Source organism: Bison bison, unplaced genomic scaffold (assembly GCF_000754665.1).
Source record: "Bison bison bison isolate TAMUID 2011002044 unplaced genomic scaffold, Bison_UMD1.0 scf7180017864345, whole genome shotgun sequence".
NCBI classification, from domain to species: domain Eukaryota; kingdom Metazoa; phylum Chordata; class Mammalia; order Artiodactyla; family Bovidae; genus Bison; species Bison bison.
This window is the reverse complement of record NW_011494917.1, coordinates 1,715,264-1,739,729: the sequence shown is the minus strand read 5'-3', so window position 1 is coordinate 1,739,729 and position 24,466 is coordinate 1,715,264. Positions and strand designations below refer to the sequence as shown.

At 44.2% G+C, this 24,466-nt stretch overlaps 1 protein-coding gene across 4 annotated transcripts in view; it reads left to right on the top strand.

Moving 5' to 3' along the window:
* Nucleotides 1-24,466, top strand: part of ENOX1 (ecto-NOX disulfide-thiol exchanger 1) — a 549,740-nt gene that overhangs the window by 243,548 nt on the left and 281,726 nt on the right. For 3 of the 4 annotated variants that reach the window (XM_010854604.1, XM_010854605.1, XM_010854603.1), the window contains exon 3: nt 5,712-5,758. The exons of the other annotated variant lie outside the window; for it this stretch is intronic. In XM_010854604.1, coding sequence (XP_010852906.1) covers nt 5,755-5,758 — 4 coding nt within the window. In that variant the 5' untranslated portion in view covers nt 5,712-5,754. The remainder of the gene's footprint in view (nt 1-5,711; nt 5,759-24,466) is intronic. 4 annotated transcript variants of the gene reach the window in all.

Here is a 24,466-nt window from a genome sequence, read left to right as displayed (position 1 = left end):
TTTATGTTCGGTATTTTGTGAGATGTATTTTGAGGTCTCAGAGTCTTCCAGATGCGGGGGAGGCACTGCTCTTACCCAGAGTTAGCTAATTCCTAGGGCTTCCTTTGTGGCTCAGCTGGTAAAGAATCCATCTCCAATCTGGGAGACCTGGGTTTGATCCCTGGGTTGGGAAGATCCCCTGGAGAAGGGAAAGGCTACCCACTCCAGTATTCTGGCCTGGAGAATCCCATGGACTGTATAGTCCATGGGGTCACAAAGAGTTGCACACAACTGAGCGACTTCCACACACTCACACAGAGATAGCAAACAGCTTGCCTGGGATCACACCATTGGTTTGCAGGTGAACCAGTCCTGAGGCTGTGTCACACCTGCCCCTTTTTATCAGGCTCTTGTTATCCACAGCACTATCCCCCTGCCCCAGATTATACCAGGGCCAGCTGCTGGACAGTCGTCCCAGTGCCTTAGAACACGCTGAAAATATTTAAGCTGCCGAATTCAGAACCTTCTTACCTTGCAGAAACCACAGGAGAGACTTTTGTCCACACTTTCCCCTTATTTCCTCTGCTCGTGGGCAATCCTGGTGCCTCTCCACGTGGCCTTGCCCGTGCGTGGCCCGTTGTGGCACTGCACACCCCTCCTCTTGGGAACTATAGGCAACAAACTGTCTTTTCAGTGACACGTGTCTCCCAATCTGCTAGCCGTGTCATTGTTCAGTCACCAAGTCATGTCCGACTCTTTGCAACCCCATGGAACTGTAGCCTGCCTGGCTCCTCTGTCCATGGGATTTCCCAGGCAAGAATCCTGGAGTGAGTTGCCTTTTCCTTTTCCAGGGGATCTTCCCGACCCAGGGATCTAACCCACATCTCCTGCATTGGTGGGCGGGCTCTTTACCATCGAGCCGCCTGGGCAACCGCAGCCCTGGATACGTTTGAAAACAAGCCGCCCCCGTGAAGCTTTCTTTCCTAGTGAAGTGCCACCTGCCAGTCCTGCCCATTCACCTTGGCACCTGGAGTTTCATTTAGAGAAGTGGTGAAGGGTACACAGCAGAGCCAGGCGTTCTGGTGGGCATGGCTAACAGGCTGAAACACAGGCAGACTCTTAAGCCACCTCGTCAGGCTGAACTTACTTTTAAATAAAGACGATCAAGGAGAGCCGTGAACAGGGTTGTAAATCTGCTTAACGCAGTCTGACTGCATTGAATGCCAGTAATGCTCCTTAAGCATAAGCTTTGCATACTCCAGAAACTGCTATTACAAATGCTTAGGCCCTCCAAGATAATGGAACCATTTGAATCGAAACACACTTATTTACAGTAGTCTGAGACATCCAGGAAACAAGTGAAAACCGGCCACCCACATCCATTCATTTCTTCGCTGTGGTTTCTTAATACCGTGTGTATGTTTTAGGTAGAGATCACTCCTACCAGGGAGTGGCTTTCAGGTCACCCAGCAGCTTCCCTGGCCACATTTGCATTTACCTCTTGGGCTTCCCTGGTGTCTCAATGGTAAAGAATTCGCCTGCCAATGCAGGAGTCACAGGAGACACAGGTTCAATTCCTGGGTTGGGAAGATTCCCTAGAGAAGGAAATGGCAACCCACCCCAGTATTCTTGCCTGGGAAATCCTATGGACAGAGGAGCTTGGCGGGCTACAGTCCATGGGGTTGCAAAGAGTTGGACATAACTGAAACGACTTGAGTTTTTCTTATTCCTTTTTCTTCTCTTCTGCTTTGAAAAGAATCTTGATGTATGGAAGTGAGCTAACTGAAGCTGAAGTTCATAGAAGCAAATATTAAAAGAGTATAAAAGGGATTTTTCTCCCTAAGACTCAAAGAAAAAAATACAGTAAGGAATATCTATTTCAGAAATATTCCACATGTGTTAGGTAAGATGATGAGAATGGAAGATAATAATTTCATGGTAGCTTTTCCCTTATAAAAATTTTTGCTACAGTTTTATTAAGGAAATAGGATTTGGTTAGCAGCTTTTAATTAGAAATATTAGATAAGGAAAATTTTCATTATTTTATGACTATCAGTTGTGCTTCCATAAAAAAATAAACCCTTGTCACTGACCACTCCCACACACACACAAGGTGATGGGTATGTTAACTGCTTTATTGTGGTCATTTCACAATATAATGTGTGTTGATAAAAAAAAATTAATAATAAATCTAAGAAAGAAGTGTAAATTTTATTCAAGCCAACCTGGGGATTATAACCTGAAAGACAGTTGAGAACTTTGAAAGCTGTTCCAAAGAGGTAAAGTGGGGAGGTTGATGTATATGTGACTTTTGGAGAAGGGGGTGCATGCAATTAAGCAAGCATTTTGGTAGAAGGTTACTGCTGGTTGCAAGGAAGAGAAGTGTTTCATGGTTTTAGGGCTTTTCTACATTCAGAGGATACAAGGATCTGAGAGCTGATAAAATTTTCTCCTAAAATGTCTAGTGATCTTAGGGTCAATTTTGCCAGTTTTCCTAGAGCACGAAGTAACTGCATCCTAATCTTTGCCCCGAATTCCTTTGAGGGTGTGCTGTAGGTCAGCAATTGCAGTGGTTAATGACTTGAGTCTTGTAGAACTGGATGGTGAACAACCTTCTTTATTTTACAGTCCCTCCTTTTCAGTCTTAATTTCACCCACGGTTTTGGAGGCATACCAGGACCAATTTGTCCCACTGTGCTAGGAATGTTCATTTCCAGGTCAGGCAAGGATTTCGTTGATAGGCTTCTCAATGTGCTGTTAACGCACTAGGTCTCATTAACAGTAGCCAAAAGCCCAGTTTTATAGGTAAGGGAACCAAGACTCTGTTATGGTTCAGGAGATGGTTTTCTCTAATCCACATCTAGAGTTTTCTCTTCTCACATCTAGAGTTACACTTGCTATCATGGATGTTAATAGAACTCTGTGTTTGGTATATTGTTTCAAGTCACCTGGTCATTTTTTTTTTTATCACTTTACCATTTATCATCGTATTTGATAGTACGAGAAACAATAATCTTGTAAAATAGAATACAAGTAGTATAATACAAGAATGCAAGTAATAACAGCTAGTAAGATTAGCAAGGTTGTAAATATTTAAGCTAAGAACTTCCATTAGTGCAGCCCAGGATCTCCTCGATCTTTTGATCAGTCTCTTCTGCACCAGTCACTATCTTTAAGGGGAATAATATATTGGCTCTGTATGTGCAGAGATGTGTACACATACAAGGCAAGTGGTGGGTCATCGTGACCCCTTACAGGACTGAGAAAGGAATGCTTCTCTTCCAAGGAGTTACATGGCTGGTGCCAGAAGAGAAATCGATCTTTATGGTTGAACTGGCCTTTTTGCCGTTTGGGAGGTCTGGTTAACATATGAACCAGCTTCACGGTGCACACTCGAGGGGAGGGAGGAGGCCCAAACAGGCAGAGGGAAACAAAAAATCTGTGTTTAAATTTTTTTTCGTTTTGCCTTCAATTATGAATTGTTATTTGATCATGTGTATTGGGTTGACCAAAAAGTTCCTTCGAGTTTTCCCATAAGATGTTATGAAAAAGCCCAAATGAACATTGTGTTTGGTCAGCCCAGTATATCAAATCATCATGTTTATACAAATGTCATACAAATTTATTTGTCAGTTATACTTTGATCAGCCTGGGGGTGGGGGGACTTATTTGTCATGACTGCAAAAGGAAACTTGGGCTGCGGATAGCAGGATTTTGCTTAACATTCGTGGCCCAATCAGATTCAACATTACTGCCTGAACAGTCTCTAAAATTTGACTTGTAGTCAAGTTTTTTTGGCCTACCAAAAAAAAAAAAATGACAGCATCCCCTGAAGCCACAGGCTTGTTGGTGGTAGGTATTTTGTTTCATTGCTCCCTGACCCTATTCTAAGAAACCTAATTCGCCCAAGGGAGTCTCACACAGGAAAGGAGTGTTTGCATCTGTTTAGGGAAATGTACCCAAAATGACTTAAAATAATGACTTACTTAGAACGCGGAATCCAATGGAATGGAATGGATTGATAAGCCAGTTTGAGCAAGCTGAGAGCCACCCAGGCCTCGCAGTTATAAAAGGAGCCCTGCAGCAATGCATTTTGCCCAGACCATCTGCCAAGCCCCATCCCCATTCAAGGAACGTTCTCTCTCTCAGCTCTGTTCAAAACTCCGACTTTTCCAAACGCCTCAAGGCACGAGATCTCCTCTTAAGTTGCACTTAGACTGCTAAGATGGTGCGGATTTCTCGGTTCAGCCCTGCAGACCCCAGGGTAGAAATTGCTCTCCGAGGTATGTTACCCATTTTAAACTTCCTCGAGCCCTTCTGGTGACCGCAGCAAGCTGGGTGGTGGGGGTAGTGCTCTGCCCAGAAGGTAAAGCCTGCTCTAGGTAGCCAGGAGAGGTGGTGGGTGTGAACAAAGCCTGTCTTTCCTCCAGGGAGAGCCGGGCTCAGCTTCTTTCTCACTTATTGAACTTAAAATGAACTGGGCAGGCAGAAGTAAGGGGCTGACATCTCATCTAGCAGAATGAAGGATGAATTGAGGCAAAGAAAAAAGAAGGAAAGAAAACACTGCCCTGCCAGGTTCTTTTGTGCTGCTTCATTTCCCGTTTCTGTGGCTTTGTCTTTTTCTCTCTTCACTTGTCTGCCAAGGAAATATAGTTGATTTGTTTATATAACCCTAGCCTCAAGGTTGGCAGCAGCTCTGAAGGGTTAGCTGCTGCTGCTGCTGCTGCTAAGTCGCTTCAGTCGTGTCCGACTCTGTGCGACCCCTGAGACGGCAGCCCACCAGGCTCCACCGTCCCTGGGATTCTCCAGGCAAGAACACTGGAGTGGGTTGCCATTTCCTTCTCCAATGCATGAAAGTGAAGGGTCAGAGGTGACAACAAAAGCTTCCTAAAATATATTTTGAAAATCTGCAGCTAGATTAATTTCTTTCCTTCTTAATCTTTCTCCGTATTTAATATATATATAAAAAAAAAAAAGCTCAACCTTTGACCATGATTTAGTTAGCAAGTTTGAACTGAAACTTCTGTTCTTGCAGGGTGGTAATGACAGTTTCCGTTTTTTAAAAAATTTAGATCCGTCTTTGCACAATTAGCAAATTATTATATGACCTTTCCTTCAGAGTCTGCAAGCACTTGCTTGTTTCCACTAATAAGAGAACATGTTTTACAAGGTTCACGTTGATTAATTGACAAATGCTGATAAAATCAAAGTAGGGCTAAAATGCAGCACACCAGCTGCAGTGTAATTTACTTTTGGTCAATAATGTTTCAAGTGCCTATACGTTTATGGTTTCACCTTTCAATAAATATTACTGTCATAAGTAATTGAAACATCCATTGTGGAAATGTATCTCTGAGGACGACTGTCAGGAACCCTAGCTAGGATGAAACATTTATATGTCTGTATATGTTTTTTCTGCTCAATTAAAAGCACCAGTTGCTGTGAGCATTTTAAAGATGGATCCTTTCTGTTTTATGTGAAATGAACACTAACCTCTTTTAATATATTTTGAAAATCATGTTCCCTTGATTAACCTAAGTATAGAGTCCCAAACATTCATGGAGTTCTTAAGCCATAAAAATAAGTACCTAAATGCTCTAAGCTACTAGGCTTACTTACACCATTCACTAGAAGCCTGATCGTCTTAGCTCCTTGCCATCTAACTGTTTGGGCAGCTCTGCTGTGCTCCATTAGAGGCCTATAGCTGACTGCTTACTCTCTATGTGTTTCAGGCATCAGAGATGCTGGGCCAAACCCACATTCCTGCTTTTGCTTATGAGTAAGTAGCTGTCCATCTCCTGCATCCCAGGTCAGACCTGAAGGTGCCAAGGATCCCAGAAGAAGGGAAATGCATGCAGGGTCACAGACTGTCCTGCGGAGTCCCCACTCCTGTCGTGTGGTGGTCCACGCTCACCGGACAGACTCACAGGCTCTCATGCTCAGGAACACCCTAGCGTGTATTGATAGATTCAGGACTCCCACCCATCTGATAGTTGTGTTTTGTATATCTTCAGAAGTCTGGCCTCATCCACATTCCTGGGACATTAGATATCCTTCAAAGGTAGCTTGACATGCTCTTATCAACAAAGTCATTCTAACTCAGCAAATATTTGCCAGTTCTACTAAATGCCAGGTCCTGCCCTGGTCCTGAGGATGGATATAAACCCAGACTCTCTACCCTGAGGGAACTTAGAGTATCTGATCATAACTCTCAATATTTGCGGTTTGTTATCTGAAAGATGTCTTTACGTAGTTTGCCAAATTTTGAAGGATCCCCATAGTGTGCCTGCCACTGTTCTAGGTGTTCAGGAAATACTCCAGATGTTTTCTTTCTCGAGTAATTTGCAGAGACCCCTATGTCCTGGTGGCTCCCTAAGGCAAATCTCATTTGTGAGTGTTCTGTGGGAGCTGCCTCAGTTGTTGGTTGGGTAACAGCTGTTCCCAAGGGTACCACAGCTGCCGGTTCTGAATGGATGTCAGTGGAACTGAGCTGAGACCATCGCTCCTTGTCATTGTTCAGTCTCTAAGTCGTGTCCAACTCTGAGACCCCGTGGACTGCAGCACGCCAGGCTTCACTGGCCTTCACTGTCTCCCAGAGCTTGCTCAAACTCATATCCGTCGAGTCAGTGATGCCATCCAACCATCTCATCCTCTGTTGTCTCCTTCTCTTCCTGCCTTCAGTCTTTCTCAGCATCGGGGTCTTTTCCAATGAGTCGGCTCTTCACATAAAGTGGCCAAAGTATTGGAGCTTCAACTTCAGCATCAGTCCTTCCAATGAATATTCAGGGTTGATTTCCTTTAGGATGGACTGGTTGGATCTCCTTGCTGTCCAAGGGACTGTCAAGAGTCTTCTCCAGCACCACAGTTCAAAAGCATCACTCTAAATTCAGGCAGAGGATGCATCGCCTTCAGGATGGGCTTGAAGATCCTGGGGAATGAGGGAGTTGAGGACAATATGGGCCACTTAGAATCAAGCTGATTTTGGAATGTCCAGGCACGTTAACCTGACAAGCCAGGGCTGAGGGCTGGGCAGAAGTCACAATTCAGTGACTGACCAGAAGGTAAGACTAGAAGGCAGAGTAGTGAAGGCCACCAGTTGGAAGAGATCAGAGCAGGTGAGTCTTTGGAAGCGTCAGCCCAGCCAGCTTGTGTGCATTCCGGAAGCTCAGCCCCTGCTGGTGGGGTGGATCCAGCCATCACGGGAATGAGGCTTGAGGATGGTAACTCTCTGGCACTGAACTTGGTCACAGAAAGTAAAATGTGCCTCTAGTCACCTAGGTCACAGGCTGAGAGCACACTGGGAAGGAAGCATGACAGAGAATTTCTGAGCGTGGGCTCAACATGTTCTCTCAGCCCAGACGTCATTAAGACGGTGTCTGGCCCGAGGTAGACACTGTTCCGCCGAACTGACCTGCATCCGAAGAGGGAGGCAGGTTCCAAAATGAAGCAGTTTGTACGCAGCAATATAAAAATTAAATTGCCCTGGCACTTAATGGAGACACACACACAGAAAAATCCAGAGGAGTGTCAAACACATAAGGGGGAGGATCATGTCTCAGTGACACATGTGTTGCCCCCGTGCGGGTATCGTCCCCTCCCTTGGCTTCTTTCCTGTGGGGCCCACCTAGCGAGGGGAGGGCAGAGCTGCACAGAACCTGGGAAGTTGGAAATGTGTGTGGTTAGCTGTCAGCTGGCTGGAGCGGTTTTTGTTGCTGGAGCATTTGGAAAGAAAGAAGGGAGGAAGGGAGGGTAGAGGATCAAAGCCCCGCAGAAGTACCCTGTATAAGTCCAGGAGGCCAGAACTGGGAGGCTTGCTGGCAGCTCTCGCAGCGTCTTTCGGGCTCTTCCCTTGGGAAGGTGCTGCCTGCCTGTCTCCATCCCCCGGGGGCTCTCTCAGGTTGATGGTGATGGCTGCCAGTGAGGAGAGTGGGAAAGGTGATTCCAGGAGACCTTTTTTAAAAAATGTCCCACATCACCAAGTTGGGCATGGGGGACAAGAGAAAGACCACCCCCTCCCCCTAAGCAGGCATCTGCCATGCCCCCTGCCATTCTGAGCCCTGAAGCCATGAAGGGCCTGCTCATACTCCTGAGTCAGTATTCCCTGTTCTGACACTAGGTGGGGCATTGTTATTATTACAGGGGCTCTAACACGTGCAAATATGAAATCCAGAAGGATGATAACATTTCTTTAGAACATCACGTTGTGCTGTTAAATCAGAGGACACTGGGGGAGGAAGGCCAGTGCCAAGTGTATAATCCAGGCCCTGGCCTTTCCTCTCCGCCCGGGAGAGCCACGACCAGCCCAAGCTCAGGCAGTGAGTCAGCAGCAGACCCGGAGCCGCAGGCAGCCCACACACCTGCCTGCGGAGGAGGGGGACCCATGGATTCCAGGGAGACACACGCTCAGCTCTCTGAAGCCGCCTTCTTTTACAAGGGGAATAATAAGAGGGTTAATCCCCAAGGCTCATCTTCCTAAATCCATTCTCCCTACAACTTGGCTCTGCTTGTCTGTGGCTCAAAGTAAACACTGCACACAGTCCGGATACTTGGTTTATCTTTTTAACTTCTCTTGGACACACACACACACACACACTTACACATATGCGTACACCTCTTTGAAAAAAATACCAATATGAATGAATTAACTTCATTTTGTAAAATGTGAAGAAGCAAATGTATAACCCTATTATAGTTAGGTTCCAGCTGCCTTCAGATCAGTTCAGTTCAGTTGCTCGGTCGTGTCCGACTCTTTGCGACCCCATGAATCGCAGCACGCCAGGCCTCCCTGTCTATCACCAACTCCTGGAGTTCACTCAAACTCATGTCCATCGAGTCAGTGATGCCATCCAGCCATCTCATCCTCTGTCGTCCACTTCTCCTCCTGCCCCCAATCCCTCCCAACATCAGGGTCTTTTTCAAAGAGTCAACTCTTCATATGAGGTGGCCAAAGTATTGGAGTTTCAGCTTTAGCATCAGTCCTTCCAATGAACAAACAGGACTAATGTCCTTTAGAATGGACTGGTTGGATCTCCTTGCAGTCCAAGGGACTCTTAAGAGTCTTCTCCAGCACCATGGTTCAAAAGCATCAGTTCTTCATGGCTCAGCTTTCCTTACAGTCCAACTCTCACATCCATACATGACCACTGAAAAAACCATAGCCTTGACTAGACGGACCTTTGTTGGCAAAGTAATGTCTCTGCTTTTGAATATGCTATCTAGGTTGGTCATAACTTTCCTTCCAAGGAGTAAGCATCTTTTAATTTCATGGCTGCAGTCACCATCTGCAGTGATTTTGGAGCCCAAAAAAATAAAGTCTGACACTGTTTCCACTGTTTCCCCAGCTATTTCTCATGAAGTGATGGGACCAGATGCCATGATCTTAGTTTTCTGAATGTTGAGCTTTAAGCCAACTTTTTCACTCTCCTCTTTCACTTTCATCAAGAGGCTTTTTAGTTCCTCTTCACTTTCTGCCATATGGTTGGTATCATCTGCATATCTGAGGTTATTGATATTTCTCCTGGAAATCTTGATTCCAGCTTGTGCTTCTTCCAGTCCAGCGTTTCTCATGATGTACTCTGCATATACGTTAAATAAGCAGGGTGACAATCTACAGCCTTGATGTACTCCTTTTCCTATTTGGAACCAGTCTGTTGTTCCATGTCCAGTTCTAACTGTTGCTTCCTGACCTGCATATAGGTTTCTCAAGAGGCAGGTCAGGTGGTCTGGGATTCCCATCTCTTTCAGAATTTTCCACAGTTTATTGTGATCCACACAGACAAAGGTTTTGGCATAGTCAATAAAGCAGAAATAGATGTTTTTCTGGAACTCTTCTTTTTTGATTATCCAGCAGATGTTGGCAATTTGATCTCTGGTTCCTCTGCCTTTTCTAAAACCAGCTTGTTCATGGTTCACGTATTGCTGAAGCCTGGCTTGGAGAATTTTGAGCATTACTTTACTAGCATGTGAGATGACAGCAATTGTGCGGTAGTTTGAGCATTCTTTGGCATTGCCTTTCTTTGGGATTGGAATGAAAATTGACCTTTTCCAGTCCTTAAATTTCCTTCAGGCTTTTAACTCCACTATCGTTAGCATATAGCAACTGTGAAAACCCAGTAAACTCCTGTCCTTCTGTTGGTCTCAGCCTCTCAGCACCATCTTCACTTGGGCATTAGAACCTAATGCTTCCTCCTTCCAGGTCTTCCCAGGGGACCTTGCTTCCCTCTTCCTTGTCCCTCTGAGGCAGGAGAGGGACGCAATACGAAACATGAAGGCTGCAGTCCAGCCCTCGTCTCCATTCGGGAGACTGATGGGATTAAATGGGAGCAATTGATCAGTTTCTCCTTGCTGTCTTCCCTTCCAAAGCAAAATTCTTACACACTCGAGTTAATAGCTCTTGGCAGACTTTTTTCTTAGCAGACCCTCTTTCTTTCAATTTAACTTATGTTTGAAACAGACCAAAAAGCTGTGATGATTGCAGTATGCTTTTCCGAATGGCGGTGGTAGCACTTCTCAGTTGCAAACATCTGCAGTGCTAATTCCATCTATTGTTTCAGTTATGGACACATTCTCACTTTCTCTGTTCCTGGTGGGGTACCGTATTTAACATATATAGATGCATTTCCTCAGTTGGCGGTGCCAGGTCTTAGCAGCAGCATGCGGGCTCATTTTTGGTTGTGACATGCTGGATCTTTTTATTTGTGGCATGAGAACTCTTAGTTGGGATCCAGTTCCCTGACCAGGGATTGATCCCAGGCTCCTACATTGGGAGTGCAGGGCCATTGAACCACCAGGGAAATAAGTCCCTCTACCAAGATAACGTTAAATCCTCTCTTTCTTGTGACGTATACTTCCGAAATGTCTAGGCTGCTTGTGAGAAGGCCAGGCCAGTGAGAAAGAAACCATATCGTTCGTGATTTTTATTTCACGTTAAGACTTCACAAAACTGAGTCTTTTTGAAGGAAATTTTAAACATCCAGTAATAAGCACTTGGGGTAGATGGGCTGGTGTGATTTTTCCCCTGGCTTGGAATGCTCTCGCCTGCCTTCCCTAATCTTCATCCTTTAAGACCCAGCTCCAATGTCATCTCCTCCGCTGAGCATCAGCCCTTCCTGCTCTCATGTCCTGTTCCAGAATCCTTGGTCTTCTGCTCCATCAGAGCGTTTGACTCATTCCATGAGAATATAGTTCCAGCACATTCGAACCAGTTACATGTTATCTGTGCTGCCAACCCAGTCGTGGGCTCCCCGAAGGCAGGACCAGCAGACAGTGCCTGACGTCTCCCATCACCTGCCTCCCTGCTCAGAGCACAGAAGATGAGGTGCCCTGGGAGCTCTGTACATATTTATGTGGTCGACTCATTGTATCAGCACCAGCTCTTTTTAATATAAAGGTTCTGAGTTTGGGAAAAGTATATCAAGTAAAGGTATAATTTTAAAACCATGGTCTTCTGGAATTTTCTGAAGAAACTGTTTTATATTCTTATCTTGAAAGGGAAAGTTGTACATAGGACTTTGCATATATTATTGCCATGCATCTGGGGATACTGGTCATGTGTTTGCTGCCCACATCTTAACAGGAAAGAAGTTTTGGTCACCAGTTCACTTTGCCTTATGCCAAAGATACATGCTAGAAAAGTTGTGTGTAAATCTGATGTCTATAAATCAAATTATGTATTAAAATGCACCAAGGCAGCAGTTTAAAAAATACTTTTCCAAGTGAAAGGGTATCATTTTCTAAATGAAAATGGATCATTTTTGAACTTATCAAGAGAATTTGCCTGTTGTAGAACTGTATTTTTCCTAGAATGATACAGGCTCTCCTGCATTCCAAATTCGCTTGGCATAAGCTTCATGCTTTTCCATAGTCTATTTAAAACATCGGACTTATTCCTAAGATTTTTAATTTGTACAACAGATATTCTTGGCTTACTAAAAGTTAATAACTCTTCTGTGTCGTAAAATTGGTATGCATTATGTATTATTTCTGGTTCAGTTAATAAAAAAAATTGCTCGTGTGGGCATTTAATGATTTTAACACAAATCTTACTGGAAACAGCCAGTATGTTATACTCATGGTTTGCAAGTAGAACTGGCTGACGAGGGCTGATGTGAAAGCCTTATTCACCAAAGAACCAAAGAGACTGTGCTTGGAACTGAAGTTTTATATAAGTTCTATTTAAATGTTTCCATTTGCCTTTTTTTTTTCTTTTTTTTTTTTAGATTGGCCAAAAGAGAATTGACGAGGGGGCGGTGGAGTGTGAGTTGGGGTTGTTGCCGTTAGAGTTTATAGCGCATGACTTCGTCATTGTCCCCTTGCATTCAGAATGTGAGGCTTCTGCCCCCTCTTCTCCCCACCCCGTGTTGGGCACAGCAAAAGTCCTTTAATAATGCATTCACTGAGTCCAAGAGACAATGTTCTTGACTCTGGAACTATGCGTTTAAAACACCCTCAGCAAATGCCACGAGGCAGACCTGGTGCTTTTAGACTGAGGTTCTGCCGTGCATCAATAAAACACACGGGTGTTGGCCTTTTCCAGTAAGCACTACGAGAAATGTTGAGTACCCTCGAAATTAAACTGCAGCTTTTAAAACCTGCTCTCATTTTTCATGGACAGCTGAGGCCTGCCTATGCCAATACCCAGCTGATCTTAGGTCTGCAGAAAGCTTGGGAGTCAGTCACCCTCCGTTCATCTTGGTTTGTTTTAGCCCCACATGTGGACGCCTTCTCTGTTCAATTCTCCCTACACTTAGGCGTTCTGATTTCCTGGGAGATCTTTCTCGTGTCTGTGCGTTTGTCTCATCAGCATCACATTTGGACCAGCATTTGTGCCGCCACCCAATTTTAATTAAGTAGTAAAGCTGATCTTTATTTATGAGAATTTCATTTCAAACATGGATATTCTCCCCCCTCCCACCTCCATTAAAAAAAAAAATGTTTATTGGCTGTGTCTCTTCTCACTCCTAAAAAACATCGAAGAAGAAGCCCCCTACCTCACTGCGCGATCCCTTCCCTTTTATTGCGGGTCTTTGGGATGAGAACACGCAGTCACGTGGTGGCCTGGAGGTAGCAGTTACCCAGTGAGAACATTACTAGCAGACCTGCAGTACTGCCTTGGGGCAGGTTGGTCCAGGGACGGGCCTCCAGGTGGGAGAGCAGCACCTGACCTATTCAGCTGGATTAAAAATTAAAATCTGTTTAGGAGTGAGTGCTCACTTCTAGCCTGGAGCTTCTAGCAGTACTCCCAGGTTAACGAGTGTGTTTCAAGGGAAAAATGTTTCCTTCCTCCTTGCTTCAGTGTCCCCCACCCTTTTTTGGTTTGACTTCTCCTGTCTGCCTGCTCTCCTGTTTGGACAGTGGCAACACCCGTCATAACTCTAATCATCTCGGCTGAGATACTGATTGAGAAAGATACACAGCCTTTGTAAGAAATGACATGTAGATTGAGCTTAGCATAATGTAATTCTCAATCAGTTAACTGAAATCTCTAGTTGTTGTTTTTTTTTTTTAAATAGCTGTTTGGGGAAAATTGCAAATGATATGAAAATAAGCTTGCATCACAGAATTTAGCTAATACCCTGGGTGTGATATGGAATTAATCCAGTTTTTTAAACCTACATTTATACAGCCAATACTGTGCACTGACTACTGAGCTTCAGAAAGATGATCTGAATACATCAGAGATATAAAATGAATAGGACATCTCTACATTCTTTCTCTTTTTTTGGTATTCTTTCTTTGTCTTTCCTGTTTATGATGTTTTTGAAGAGTACTGGTTAGATGTCTTTGATCTGAGTTCATCTCAGGTTCTCTCATGATTTAATTGAGGTTATGCAGTTTTGGCAAGGATATCTCAGAAGTGCTATTACCCTTCTTGGTGTGTTATGGGCACATGATGTCCATATATCATATCACTAATCTTAAGATCTTTTTGATAACATCAACTGAAACAGTATTATTTTCTGTTTATTAAGCCAAATTATATCATTAATTAGAGCATAGTATTCTTCTAGCATTCTGATGGTTGAAGACTACATTTACCATTTTAATATTAATAAAATAAGCTTTTATAAGTATACTCTATATTTTTCATTTGGATTAGCATGATACTTAAGTGATTTTTAAATTTTAATTGACACCTCTTTTTTCAACAGTATTTCAGTTTTCGGCATACATCTGAGATTACTCTGATTTTTTTGTTTCCTGATCTATAAAGTTGTTGTGAGAAATCAGATGAGATCATAAATGTGAAAAGTGGTTGCATATAATAGGTGCCTGGCAAATTTTAGGAAAAGTAGAATGCTGGTAATTTTTGTGTTAAAAAAAATAAACACCTCAAATTAGCTCTCGGGATAGTAAAATGTTTTGAAATGTCTTGAGTTAATTAAATATCATAGCAACTACTGTTGGTCATTGTTTTTTGCTTTTGTTTTTTCTATTTTTTGGTTATGCCCTGTGGTGTGTAGGACCTCCGTTCACCAACCAGAGATCAAACCCTTGTCCCCTGCAGTGGAAGCATGGCGTCTTAACAGATGGACTGCCAGGGAAGTCCTGGCAAATGTTTGATCAAACATATAGAAGCACACTGATCACAATATAAAAATGTTTAATGTTTTTGGCTCTTGAAATTAGCCCTTTTTCTGTTTCTTTAATTATTCTGCTAGTATTAACTTTGAGTTTTTTCCCCATTAGCTCACCCTTTCGTTTGTTTTGTACCTAATCATTAGACTGATCGTTAACACAAATGATATGAAAGCCCCAAGTTCATCAGACTTTTGAGGGTACGACTTCCTAGGTCTCGATGAGGAACAATACCAGAGCTTAAGCTGTATTTTTTAGGCAAAACATCTGTCCCTATTTCACCCTTTTATTTATTCCCCATTTTAAAATTTGACTTATTTTATCTACGGAGCTATCTTATAGAACATCAGAGTTCTTGGAACCAAAATGTTTTCTTGAGGAAGAAGGTCTAAAAATATCTTGTCTGCAGCTGTATGTAATTTCAACACTTCTGAAACTGTTTCCTGGGTCTGTAAGACCCTCCTGGATGAATCTGTAGGCATACTGAAAGTGACGCAGAGTGGCCGAAACATTTTCATGAGAAAAATCTGACTCATTGCTCATTTATTCACTGAGCACCTGTGTTTTCCTCGGTAGGTGCTAGATACACAGTCATGAGCAAAAGAAACAGAAGGCCTGCCTGTATGAAACTTCAGTCTAGTAGAAGAGACAGGCATAGGAAGAAAAGCAAATGGATAAAAATATGTATTTACAAATATACAAAATGTTATCAAGTTAAAGAACAGCTTGCCGTAAGAGGTCATTAATAATGTCAGAGATATAAGAGTCTTCAGGTCGAGCCAGTAATCACTCAGCTGGCGCACTGTCTGGAAGGGTAGAATCCGGGGTTTCTGTAACAGCATGATCTTGAACCCTTGAGATTGAAAGATCTGAAAGGACACTGTGCAGACTTGACAGCCAACACCATGCTGTTGAGTATAGAAGGTCAACCAGCTGCTGATTCAAAAACTGCAGGAAGCCTTCTCCTTCTCCCTCTCTTCTTTTGAAATTAATCTGTTGTTTATCAGCTCTATGTTCCAGTGGCTGTCAAATTTTGACACACATAAGAATCTTCTATTGGAGCTTTTTTTTTTTTTTTTTTAAATGCCTGGCCCTCACATTGAACCTACCAAAGGCTTAAAAATCTGAGGGTGGAAACCAGCATGCATGCACATGTGCTAAGTTGCTTCAGCTGTATCCAACTCTTTGCGGCCCCATGGACTGTAAACCTGCCAGGCTCCTCCGTCATGGGATTTTCCAGGCAAGAATACTGGAGTGGTTTGCCACGCCCTCTTCCAGGGGATCTTCCCAACTCAGGGATTGAACCCGCATCTCCTGTGGCTCCTACGTTGCAGGCAGATTCTTTATCAGTGAGCCACTGAGGAAGCCTGGAAACCAGCATGTGCACTTGTAAAAACCTTCTTAAGTGACTCCGGTGTCCATCAAAGGCTGAGAACCTCTGTGCTAGACGCAGAGGCTAGTTTCGTGGCTACTCAGAGAAGCCTAGGAACAAGCATGTCTCTCTACATTATTATTAGTTCAGGAATGGAAGCATTTAATTGCTCTATGGAAAACTCACGTTTTCCTCCTTTTGAACTAAACTTAATACTTTACCTGTTCCTGGTGCCCTGGAAATCTCCTGCTTTTATTCACCAGTCCCCTGAGCCAGAAACCTGGGAATAGTTTTTGAACATGACCTTCTTGCACCATCACATATGTATTCCAACTGCCCTTCCAGTCCTAGCTCTCTGTCTCCAGGAAAGAAAGAAAGAAAGTGAAGTCACTCAGTCGTGTCCGACTCTTTGTGACCCCATGGACTGTAGCCTACCTGGTTCCTCCATCCATGGGATTTTCCAGGCAAGAATACTGAAGTGGGTTGCCGTTTCCTTCTCCAGGGATTGAACCCCGGTCTCCCGCTACAATGCGGCAGATGCTTTGCCATTTGAGCCATCAGGAAAATCCAGGTGGACTCCTGTCTCCAGGATTCTCTCTCGAATCTGATCCCCTCTCCATCTCTGCTGCCACAATCTCATCTTGCCTGGTCTGTAGGAACTGTTTTGAAATTAGCCTCCCCAAGTTTCCCTCCCTGTGAGGAGACCCTTACTTTACTCTGGGAAGGTTTCTAAGCTACGAATGTAATCCTGTCACTCCCGGTGTAGAACACTCTGCTTGGCCCTCATTTCCAGTGGAGATCAGACCCTCCAGCTTGGCCCCCCACCTGTATTTTCAGCACCATTCTGCGCCATTTCACCGTTTGCCCTACAGTTCCAGGCAGACAGAAACACTCATTTCTATACCATACCATGCACATTTCCATTCATGGTCTGTGCTCATAGTGTGACTAATGCCTGAAACACTCTTTATTCCAGTTTTCACCTTCATTCATCCTTCAAGAAAATCTAAAATTGCTTCCAAAGGTAGTTTGACTGGTTCGTTCTTTCTCTCTGTTCTTTATATTAACCTATGTTTTAATTGATGCACCCATTTATCTATGTGCTTACTTATATCCTGGGCTTCCCAGGTAGCGCTAGTGGTAAAGAACCTACCTCCCAATTCAGGAGGCACAAGAGACTCAGGTTCTATCCCTGTGTCGGGAAGATCCACTAGAGGAGGAAACGCAACCCACTCCAATATTCTTGCCTGGGAAATCCCATGGAGAGAGAAGCCTGGTGGGCTACAGTCCATGAGGTTGCAGAGTCAGACACGACAGAAGTGACTAATTACATATATCCATATACTGACGTATCTATCTGGGGCAGCCTTCTTTGGAATGAGGTTTTTTGGTTTTTTATTTGCCTCAAACTTGTGCTACACACAATAGGAGTTAACTGAATACTCACTGACTGAGGGAAAAAGAATAAATGAGGGAAAAAGAATAAATGAACCTGAAGCTGGTTTCCTGTATCCTCTCCTACAGGTCTGAATTCCATTTTTCTGGTGTATTGCTTAGCTAATGCAGTCCATTTTATATGTCTGCTTTCCTTCTAATATATGAAGATTACTCTCATCCTTTGTCCTTTTCCCATAGACACAGAGCTAATAAGTTTTCATTTTAAAACTGATGCTAACTCCTTAGAATTCTAGTAGTCACTACGGGCAGTTTCAAAGTTGCACTAAGCTCTCAAAGTCAAATGACCTAATCCTGATAAACTTGCTGCAAGCTCAGGTTTTTTGTGAGAGAGTAAAGTGGGTAGCATTTAACCTGTATTATACCACATTCGCTTCAAGATTGCTGCTGATCTCTTAAGTTCAAATGCATTTTAACCATCCTGCATTTTTACTCCCCTCCATTATAGGCCATTACAAGATACTGTTATTTGTAAAACTTTTGATCTCCATAAAATCTGAAGGAGAGCCTTGCTAGGTAGAGGATTTTTGCTTGTAGGTTTTCCCTTGGTCTGCAGAATTTCTTAGCTGATAGCCTTATGGGTGCTCCCTTGTATATAACTTGTTGCTTTCCTTTTGATGCTTTTATCTCTTTAATTTTTGCCATTTGAATTACAACATGTCTTGGTGTGGACCTATTTGGGTTTATCCTGTTTGGGACTCTGTGATTCCTGGACCTGGATATCTGTTTTATTTCCTAGGTTAGGAAAGGTTTTCAGATACTATGTCCCCAGGTATATTCTCAGCCCCTTTCTCTCTGTCTTCTCCTTCTGGGACCCTATGGTATGAATGTTGGTACACATAAAGTTGGCCCAAAAGCCTCTCATACTGTGCTCATTTTTCTGTTCACAGTCCACTACTGTGATTTCCAGCTTGACGATCTGTTCCTCTGTATCTTCTCACTTTCTGTTGGTTCCTTCTTATGTATTTTTTATTAAAATTACTGGATTCTTCATCTCAGTTTAGTTCTTCATATTTTTTGCCTCTTTGTTGAAGACTTCTGGCTTCTCAGTCTGTCCATCCAGTCTTCTCCTGAGTTCCTTGAACGTCCTTATGATCATTACCTCGAGCTCTTTATTGGGTCGATTGCTTAGTTCCACTCCCCTTAGTTCTATGGTTTTCTCTTGTTCCAAAATAAAGAACATATTCCTCTGTCACTTCATTTTGCCTGATTTCCTGGTTTTATTTCTTTGTGTTTGGTGGTGGTGGTGGTTTAGTTGCTGAGTCATGTCTGATTCTCTGTGACCCCATGGACTGTAGACTTCCAGGCTCCTCTGTCCATTTGATTCTCCAGGCAAGAATACTGGAGTGGGTTACCATTTCCTTCTCCAGGGGATCTTCCCAACCCAGGAATCGAAGCCAGGTCGCCTGAATTACAGGCAGAATCTTTACTGACTGAGCTACGAGGGAAGCCTCTCATAGGTTTGATGGGTTGGTTATATTTCCCAACGTTGGGGAAGTGGCCTTTTGTAGGCGAGGTCCTGTGTGTCCTGGCAGTGCCATCCCCGCTGGTCACCAGAGTGATCCGTGTACTCTAGGAGTTCCCCTTTTATCAGCTGCAGCGTCCTTCACTAGTGATGCGCTGACTCCAGTGGGCAGTCTGCCAGGCTGGCTCCCAGTCCTGATGGTTGCCACGCCCTGCCTGGTGTGGAGGCTGCTAGCCTACTGTGCAGAGGTTGGCAGAGCCAGGTTCTGGAGTGGGTCGTTGTGGGACCAGGGATCCCAGATCTGCTCTCAGCCTGCTGGAGGGTCGAATCGGTTTCTGACACAGCTGGAGTCTGGGATGTCCCAGCGTTGGTGTTGACTTGCAGGGGAGTACGACTGGACCAGGGTGGCTGAATGAGGGGTCCCCCAAGCTGTCTCAGAACTGGTGCTGGCCTGCTAGTGGGCAGAGCTTGGCCCAGGGGGTCCTGGGGCTGATCCCTGGGCTATTGCTGGCCCACTGGTGGGTGGAGCTGGATCTCAGGGTCTTTGGCTCCTAGGCCCTGGTGTTCCTGGTGGGTAGGTCCAGACTCTGAGCGTTCTGGCTGTTGAAGCCAAGTTCTGGGAAGGCGTGGGCTCAGGGGTCTTTAGGCAGCCTGTCTGCTGGTGGGTGGAGCCGTGTCCCTTCCCAGCTGCTGCTTAGCCTGAGGCATCCTAGTGCTGGTGCCTGCAGACTGCTGGGTGGGGCCAGGGTTGGATGCTGAGGCTAGTAAGCTGGAGGGAGAATGCCAAAATGCTGCTTGCTGGCATCAGTGTCCTTGTGGGAATGAGCTTTCAAAAATCCCTGCCACCAGCGTCTGTATCCCCAGGTCGAGTTCCAGTTGCCTTCTGCCTCTTGGGAGGCTCTCCAGGATCAGCAGGGGGGGTCTGACCTAGGCTTCTGTCGAATGGCCACTTCTGCCCTGATCCTGGAGCTCGAGAGACTTTATGCGCGATTCTTTTAGAGTGGCGTCTCAGTTTCCCACAGCCCTCCAGCTCTCCCAAATGTAAGCCCCACTAGCCTCCGAAGCCAAGCGTTCTGGGGGCTTATCTTTCCAGCACAGGAACCCTGGGCTAGGGAGCCCAGTGTGGGGCTCAGACCCCTCGCCCCTTGGGGAGGACCTCTGCAGTTGTCATTACCCTCAAGTTTGTGGGTCACCCACTGGGGAACGTGGGTCTTGCCTGTGCTGGGTCTCTGCTCTCCCTGCTTCTTGTCTTGTTGTGGTTCCTTCCTCATGTCTTTAGTTGTAGAAGATCTCTTGTGCTGGTCTTCTGGGCTTTCTCTTCAGTAGTTTCTCTGTAAATAGTCATGATTCTGATGTGTCCATGAGAAGAGGTGAGGTCAGGAGCTTCCTAATCTACCATCTGCAATCCAGTCTACCATCTGCAATCCAATCTACCATCTTGGCCACTCTCCTCCCGGGATGAAGTTTTACTCTTGCTTCTTATTTTGAGAACATCCTTTGCTCACCTAATGCTTTCCCTCTCCTCACTCCCACCACCTCCTCAGGCAGACGTCCCATGCTTGCGTTGTTTATTACACCTTCCCAATTTATGGACTATTTTGTTTGCATGCGTGGATTATTTTGCTTGCAGAGGGAAATGTACAAAAGGGGAATTGTGACAGTCCTGTGAACGTTGCTGTTTATTGTTAATGACCTTCCTCCAAAAGATTTTAATTTTTCCTTGCTCCTTCTCTTCAGATATTTTAAAACATACTCTGAGTACCGCCTCTGGTAGTTTTTCAAAATGTTCAATCCCAGTCCTTCTGGATTTAGGCCTCTGCAATGTTCTCCTAAGGATTCTTCCAACCCCTTTATGATGATCTCTGTGTGTCACTGCTTCCATTTATTTCATCCTGGTAGAATCAGAATTCATCAGAGTTCTTGTAAAGACACGGTCAGTTCCATAGTAGCATCCCCTTTTCTTTTACTAGGATTATGACTGTGTAGGTATATGATCAAAATCTTCTTTTTCAGAGTCTCTTTTAAATTATAACTAGTATCTCTGTGTTCCTTTTATACGTATCTTTTTGCTGATGTTTTAAAATGTTTTTCCTAAGTCAGTGCTGTGGATCTGATTAGAATTAACGTTCTCTCTCCTCACTATTACAGAATCCAGACTGGTACAATAACTTCCATCTAAGAGTCCAATCACCTTCATGTTGTTATTGACTTTTTTTTTTTTTGCAGCTAGTCAATATAATAACTAGGCTGTTATTTAGTTCTTCCGTGTCCTCAAAGCTTGGGAAGAGACTCCTGCCATTCCTAACCTAGTTTAGTCAAACCGTTGTAAATCTGCCCTCTGTGACTTTATTTAAAACTCTCTTAAAATATGTAATATTTAGTGTATTTTTTCATTCTTTTGGTTAAATGAATTCTGAGATTACTTTCTATGCTGTTAAAAAATGGACATTATTTTCTCTCTACTAAAAGGATCTCTCATGCTTTTGAGCAGTAAAACCCTAGTTTTCATATTGCATGGGTTGGTGACTAAATGCTTGTTTACATTATCGAGATTTTCCTAATCTCTTCAGTCTATTTTTTATGGAAAAAAAAAGAAGGTGAGTTTCATTTTCTGTTTGATTAACTGGCATCTTTATGTAGGAAAGTGTTTTACTTAGGAAGCATGCCTTTATATCCCTTGACATTTTCCTCAGAGCAACACTTTAGAGAATAAAAGCCATCCCTGTCTTTATATGGATATGGAGACCCCTGTAGTCTGAGTGACTTCACTTCGGGGTACAGTGGGGGAGAGAGAGCTATGTCCTTTCAGGGGCCCCTCCCACTCTGGATTTCAAGCATCAGGGGTTACCATTCCCTTCCTGAGCCATAGGCTCGCTTTCCCTCTCTTTTCCTACTGAGGTATTTTTTATCCTTCAAGACTCAGCCCATATTTTTCTTCTCTGTGGTGCTTCCCTGACACCCCAGAAGAAAATAGCATCTTTTCTGTCTCCTCACCACCCATTTCTACAATAAAAAAGTTTTTTCCTCTAATATTATCGCTTGCAGCATCTAGTGACCGACTTCCTAGGTGCTATGGAGGCATGTCGTTCTCTGCATTGCTGTGAAGACTGGTTAGGATTTTTTTTTTTTTTTAACACTGGATTTAATATAAAAGCTGAGTTATAAGAGCTTTCAGAATATCAACTGTGCAAAATATTTTATATGTTTAAAAAATAAATGACATATAGAAGCTATCCAAGTGACATGAATGATTTAAAGCATGGGAGTCATAATTAGCCCCACACATTTTGAAAGAGTCAGGCATCATTTTTTTTTTTTAACGTATTGAGGATAATTGATTTATAATGTTGTGTTAGTTTCCAGTGTACAGCAAAGTGAATCAGTTATACATGTAAACACTCTTTTTTTAAAATTCTTTGCCCATATAGGCCATTACAGAGTACTGAGTAGAGTTCCTTGTGCTGCACAGCAGGTCCTTCCTAGTTACCTATTTTATGTATAGCAGTGTGTACCTATCCGGAGAAGGTGATGGCACCCCACTCCAGTACTCTTGCCTAGAAAATCCCATGGATAGAGGAGCCTGGAGGGCTGCAGTCCATGGGGTCTCGAAGAGTCCGGCACGACTGAGCAACTTCACTTTCACTTTTCACTTTCCTGCATTGGAGAAGGAAATGGCAACCCACTCCAGTGTTCTTGCCTGGAGAATCCCAGGGATGGGGGAGCCTGGTGGGCTGCCGTCTATGGGGTCTCACAAAGTCGGACACGACTGAAGTGACTTAGCAGCAGCAGCAGCAGCAGCAGCGTACCTATCAGTCCCAGTCTTCCAATTTATTCCTTTGCCCCCTTTCCTGCCTAGTAACCGTAAGTTTGTTTTCTACATCTGTGACTCTCTGTTTTATTTATAAGGTAATTTGTACCATTTTTTTATATTCCTCATATAAAAGATATCATATGATGTTTGTCTTTCTCTGTCTGACTTCACTCACTGTGACAATCTCTGGGCCCTTCCATGTTGCTGCAATTACAGGCATCATTTTATGCGAGACAGCAGGAGAGACATACATGTATAGAATAGTCTTTTGGACTCTGTGGGAGAGGGCGAGGGTGGGATGATCTGAGAGAATAGCATTGAAACATGTGTATTACCATATGTGAAACAGATCGCCAGTCCAGGTTCGATGCATGAGACAGGGTGCTCAGGGCTGGTGCACTGGGATGACCCAGAGGGACGGGATGGGGAGGGAGGTGGGAAGGGGGTTCAGGACGGGGGACACATGTACATCTGTGGCGGATTCATGTCAATGTATGGCAAAAACCACCACATATTATAAAGTAATTAGCCTCCAATTAAAATAAATAAATTAAAAAAAATAAAAGAATAAAACTCTTCAGAGAATTTTGAAACTGCAAAAAAATAAATAAATAGATAAAGGACAGTGTTTAATCGAGCCCGGGCTTCCCTGGTGGCTCAGATGGTTAAAAAAAAAAAAAAAAAAAAACACCTGCAATGCAGGAGGGTTGGGAAGATCCCCTTGCAGGGGGGCATGGCAACCCACTCCAGTATTCTTGCCTGGAGAATTCCATGGACAGAGGAGCCTGGTGGGCTACAGTCCGTGGGGTTGCAAAGAGTCGGACAAGGCTGAGGAACTTTGACTTTCTTTTACACTTTGATGCTGGTTGCAGTGCTCAGTAGCTGGATGGGGGCCGGGGGTCAGGTGCCAGGAGGCTGTTCCAGGAGGAGCTAGCTTCTCGAAGTCTCTCCTCTCCCACCTGCTCGCGGCCCTGCCCACTGGGACTGAGGAGCAGAGGGAACTGTGCGTACTGTTCCGCTGAATAGAGTGAGTCCAGGTGGTCAACCCATGTTCTGTCCAGCAGACCACAGTGCCTCCTAATACTTCTTGGCAGTTTCTAACAAGCAGTGCTACTAAGAGTCCTGAGTGGTAAATTGCTCCAGGTCTCAGCCCTCCTGACCAGAACAGCGTGGCCCATCAGTTTCTGGCTTTGGAATAATAAGAAGGAAAACAAACAATGCTTCCTGGTGAGAGAGCATCATCGTAGCGACCAGGTCCCCCTCCTGGGTTTGTCTGCTGTGCACAAGGTCCTGCACTAAGAGGTTCACCATTCACCTTGCTCGCTGCCTTTGCCTGCCTGGGGAACTGCCGCTGCTGCTGCTAAGTCACTTCAGTCGTGTCCAACTCTGTGCGACCCCATGGACTGCAGCCTACAAGGCTTCTCTGTCCATGGGATTCTCCAGGCAAGAACACTGGAGTGGGTTGCCATTTCCTTCTCCAAACTAGTTGGAGAGAAAACCTAAGCACAGATAAGCAAAGAAAATAGCCACTCACGCAAAACCCCCAGGCAGGTTAAATGGCCAGAGGGGCATATGGAACACTGGTTGTCAAAATGCATTTGTTCTGCTGTCCTGCCGTTTGATGGTGGATACCAGCTTAACAACTTTTGTTGTTTCTGTGTCGTCATAAGCATTTATTTACTTCTTTATACGTGACTCAAAAAAGTACCTAGTTGGACTATAAAGAAAGCTGAGCACCGAAGAATTGATGCTTTTGAACTGTGGTGTTGGTGAAGACTCTTGAGAGCCCCTTGGACTGCAAGGAGAT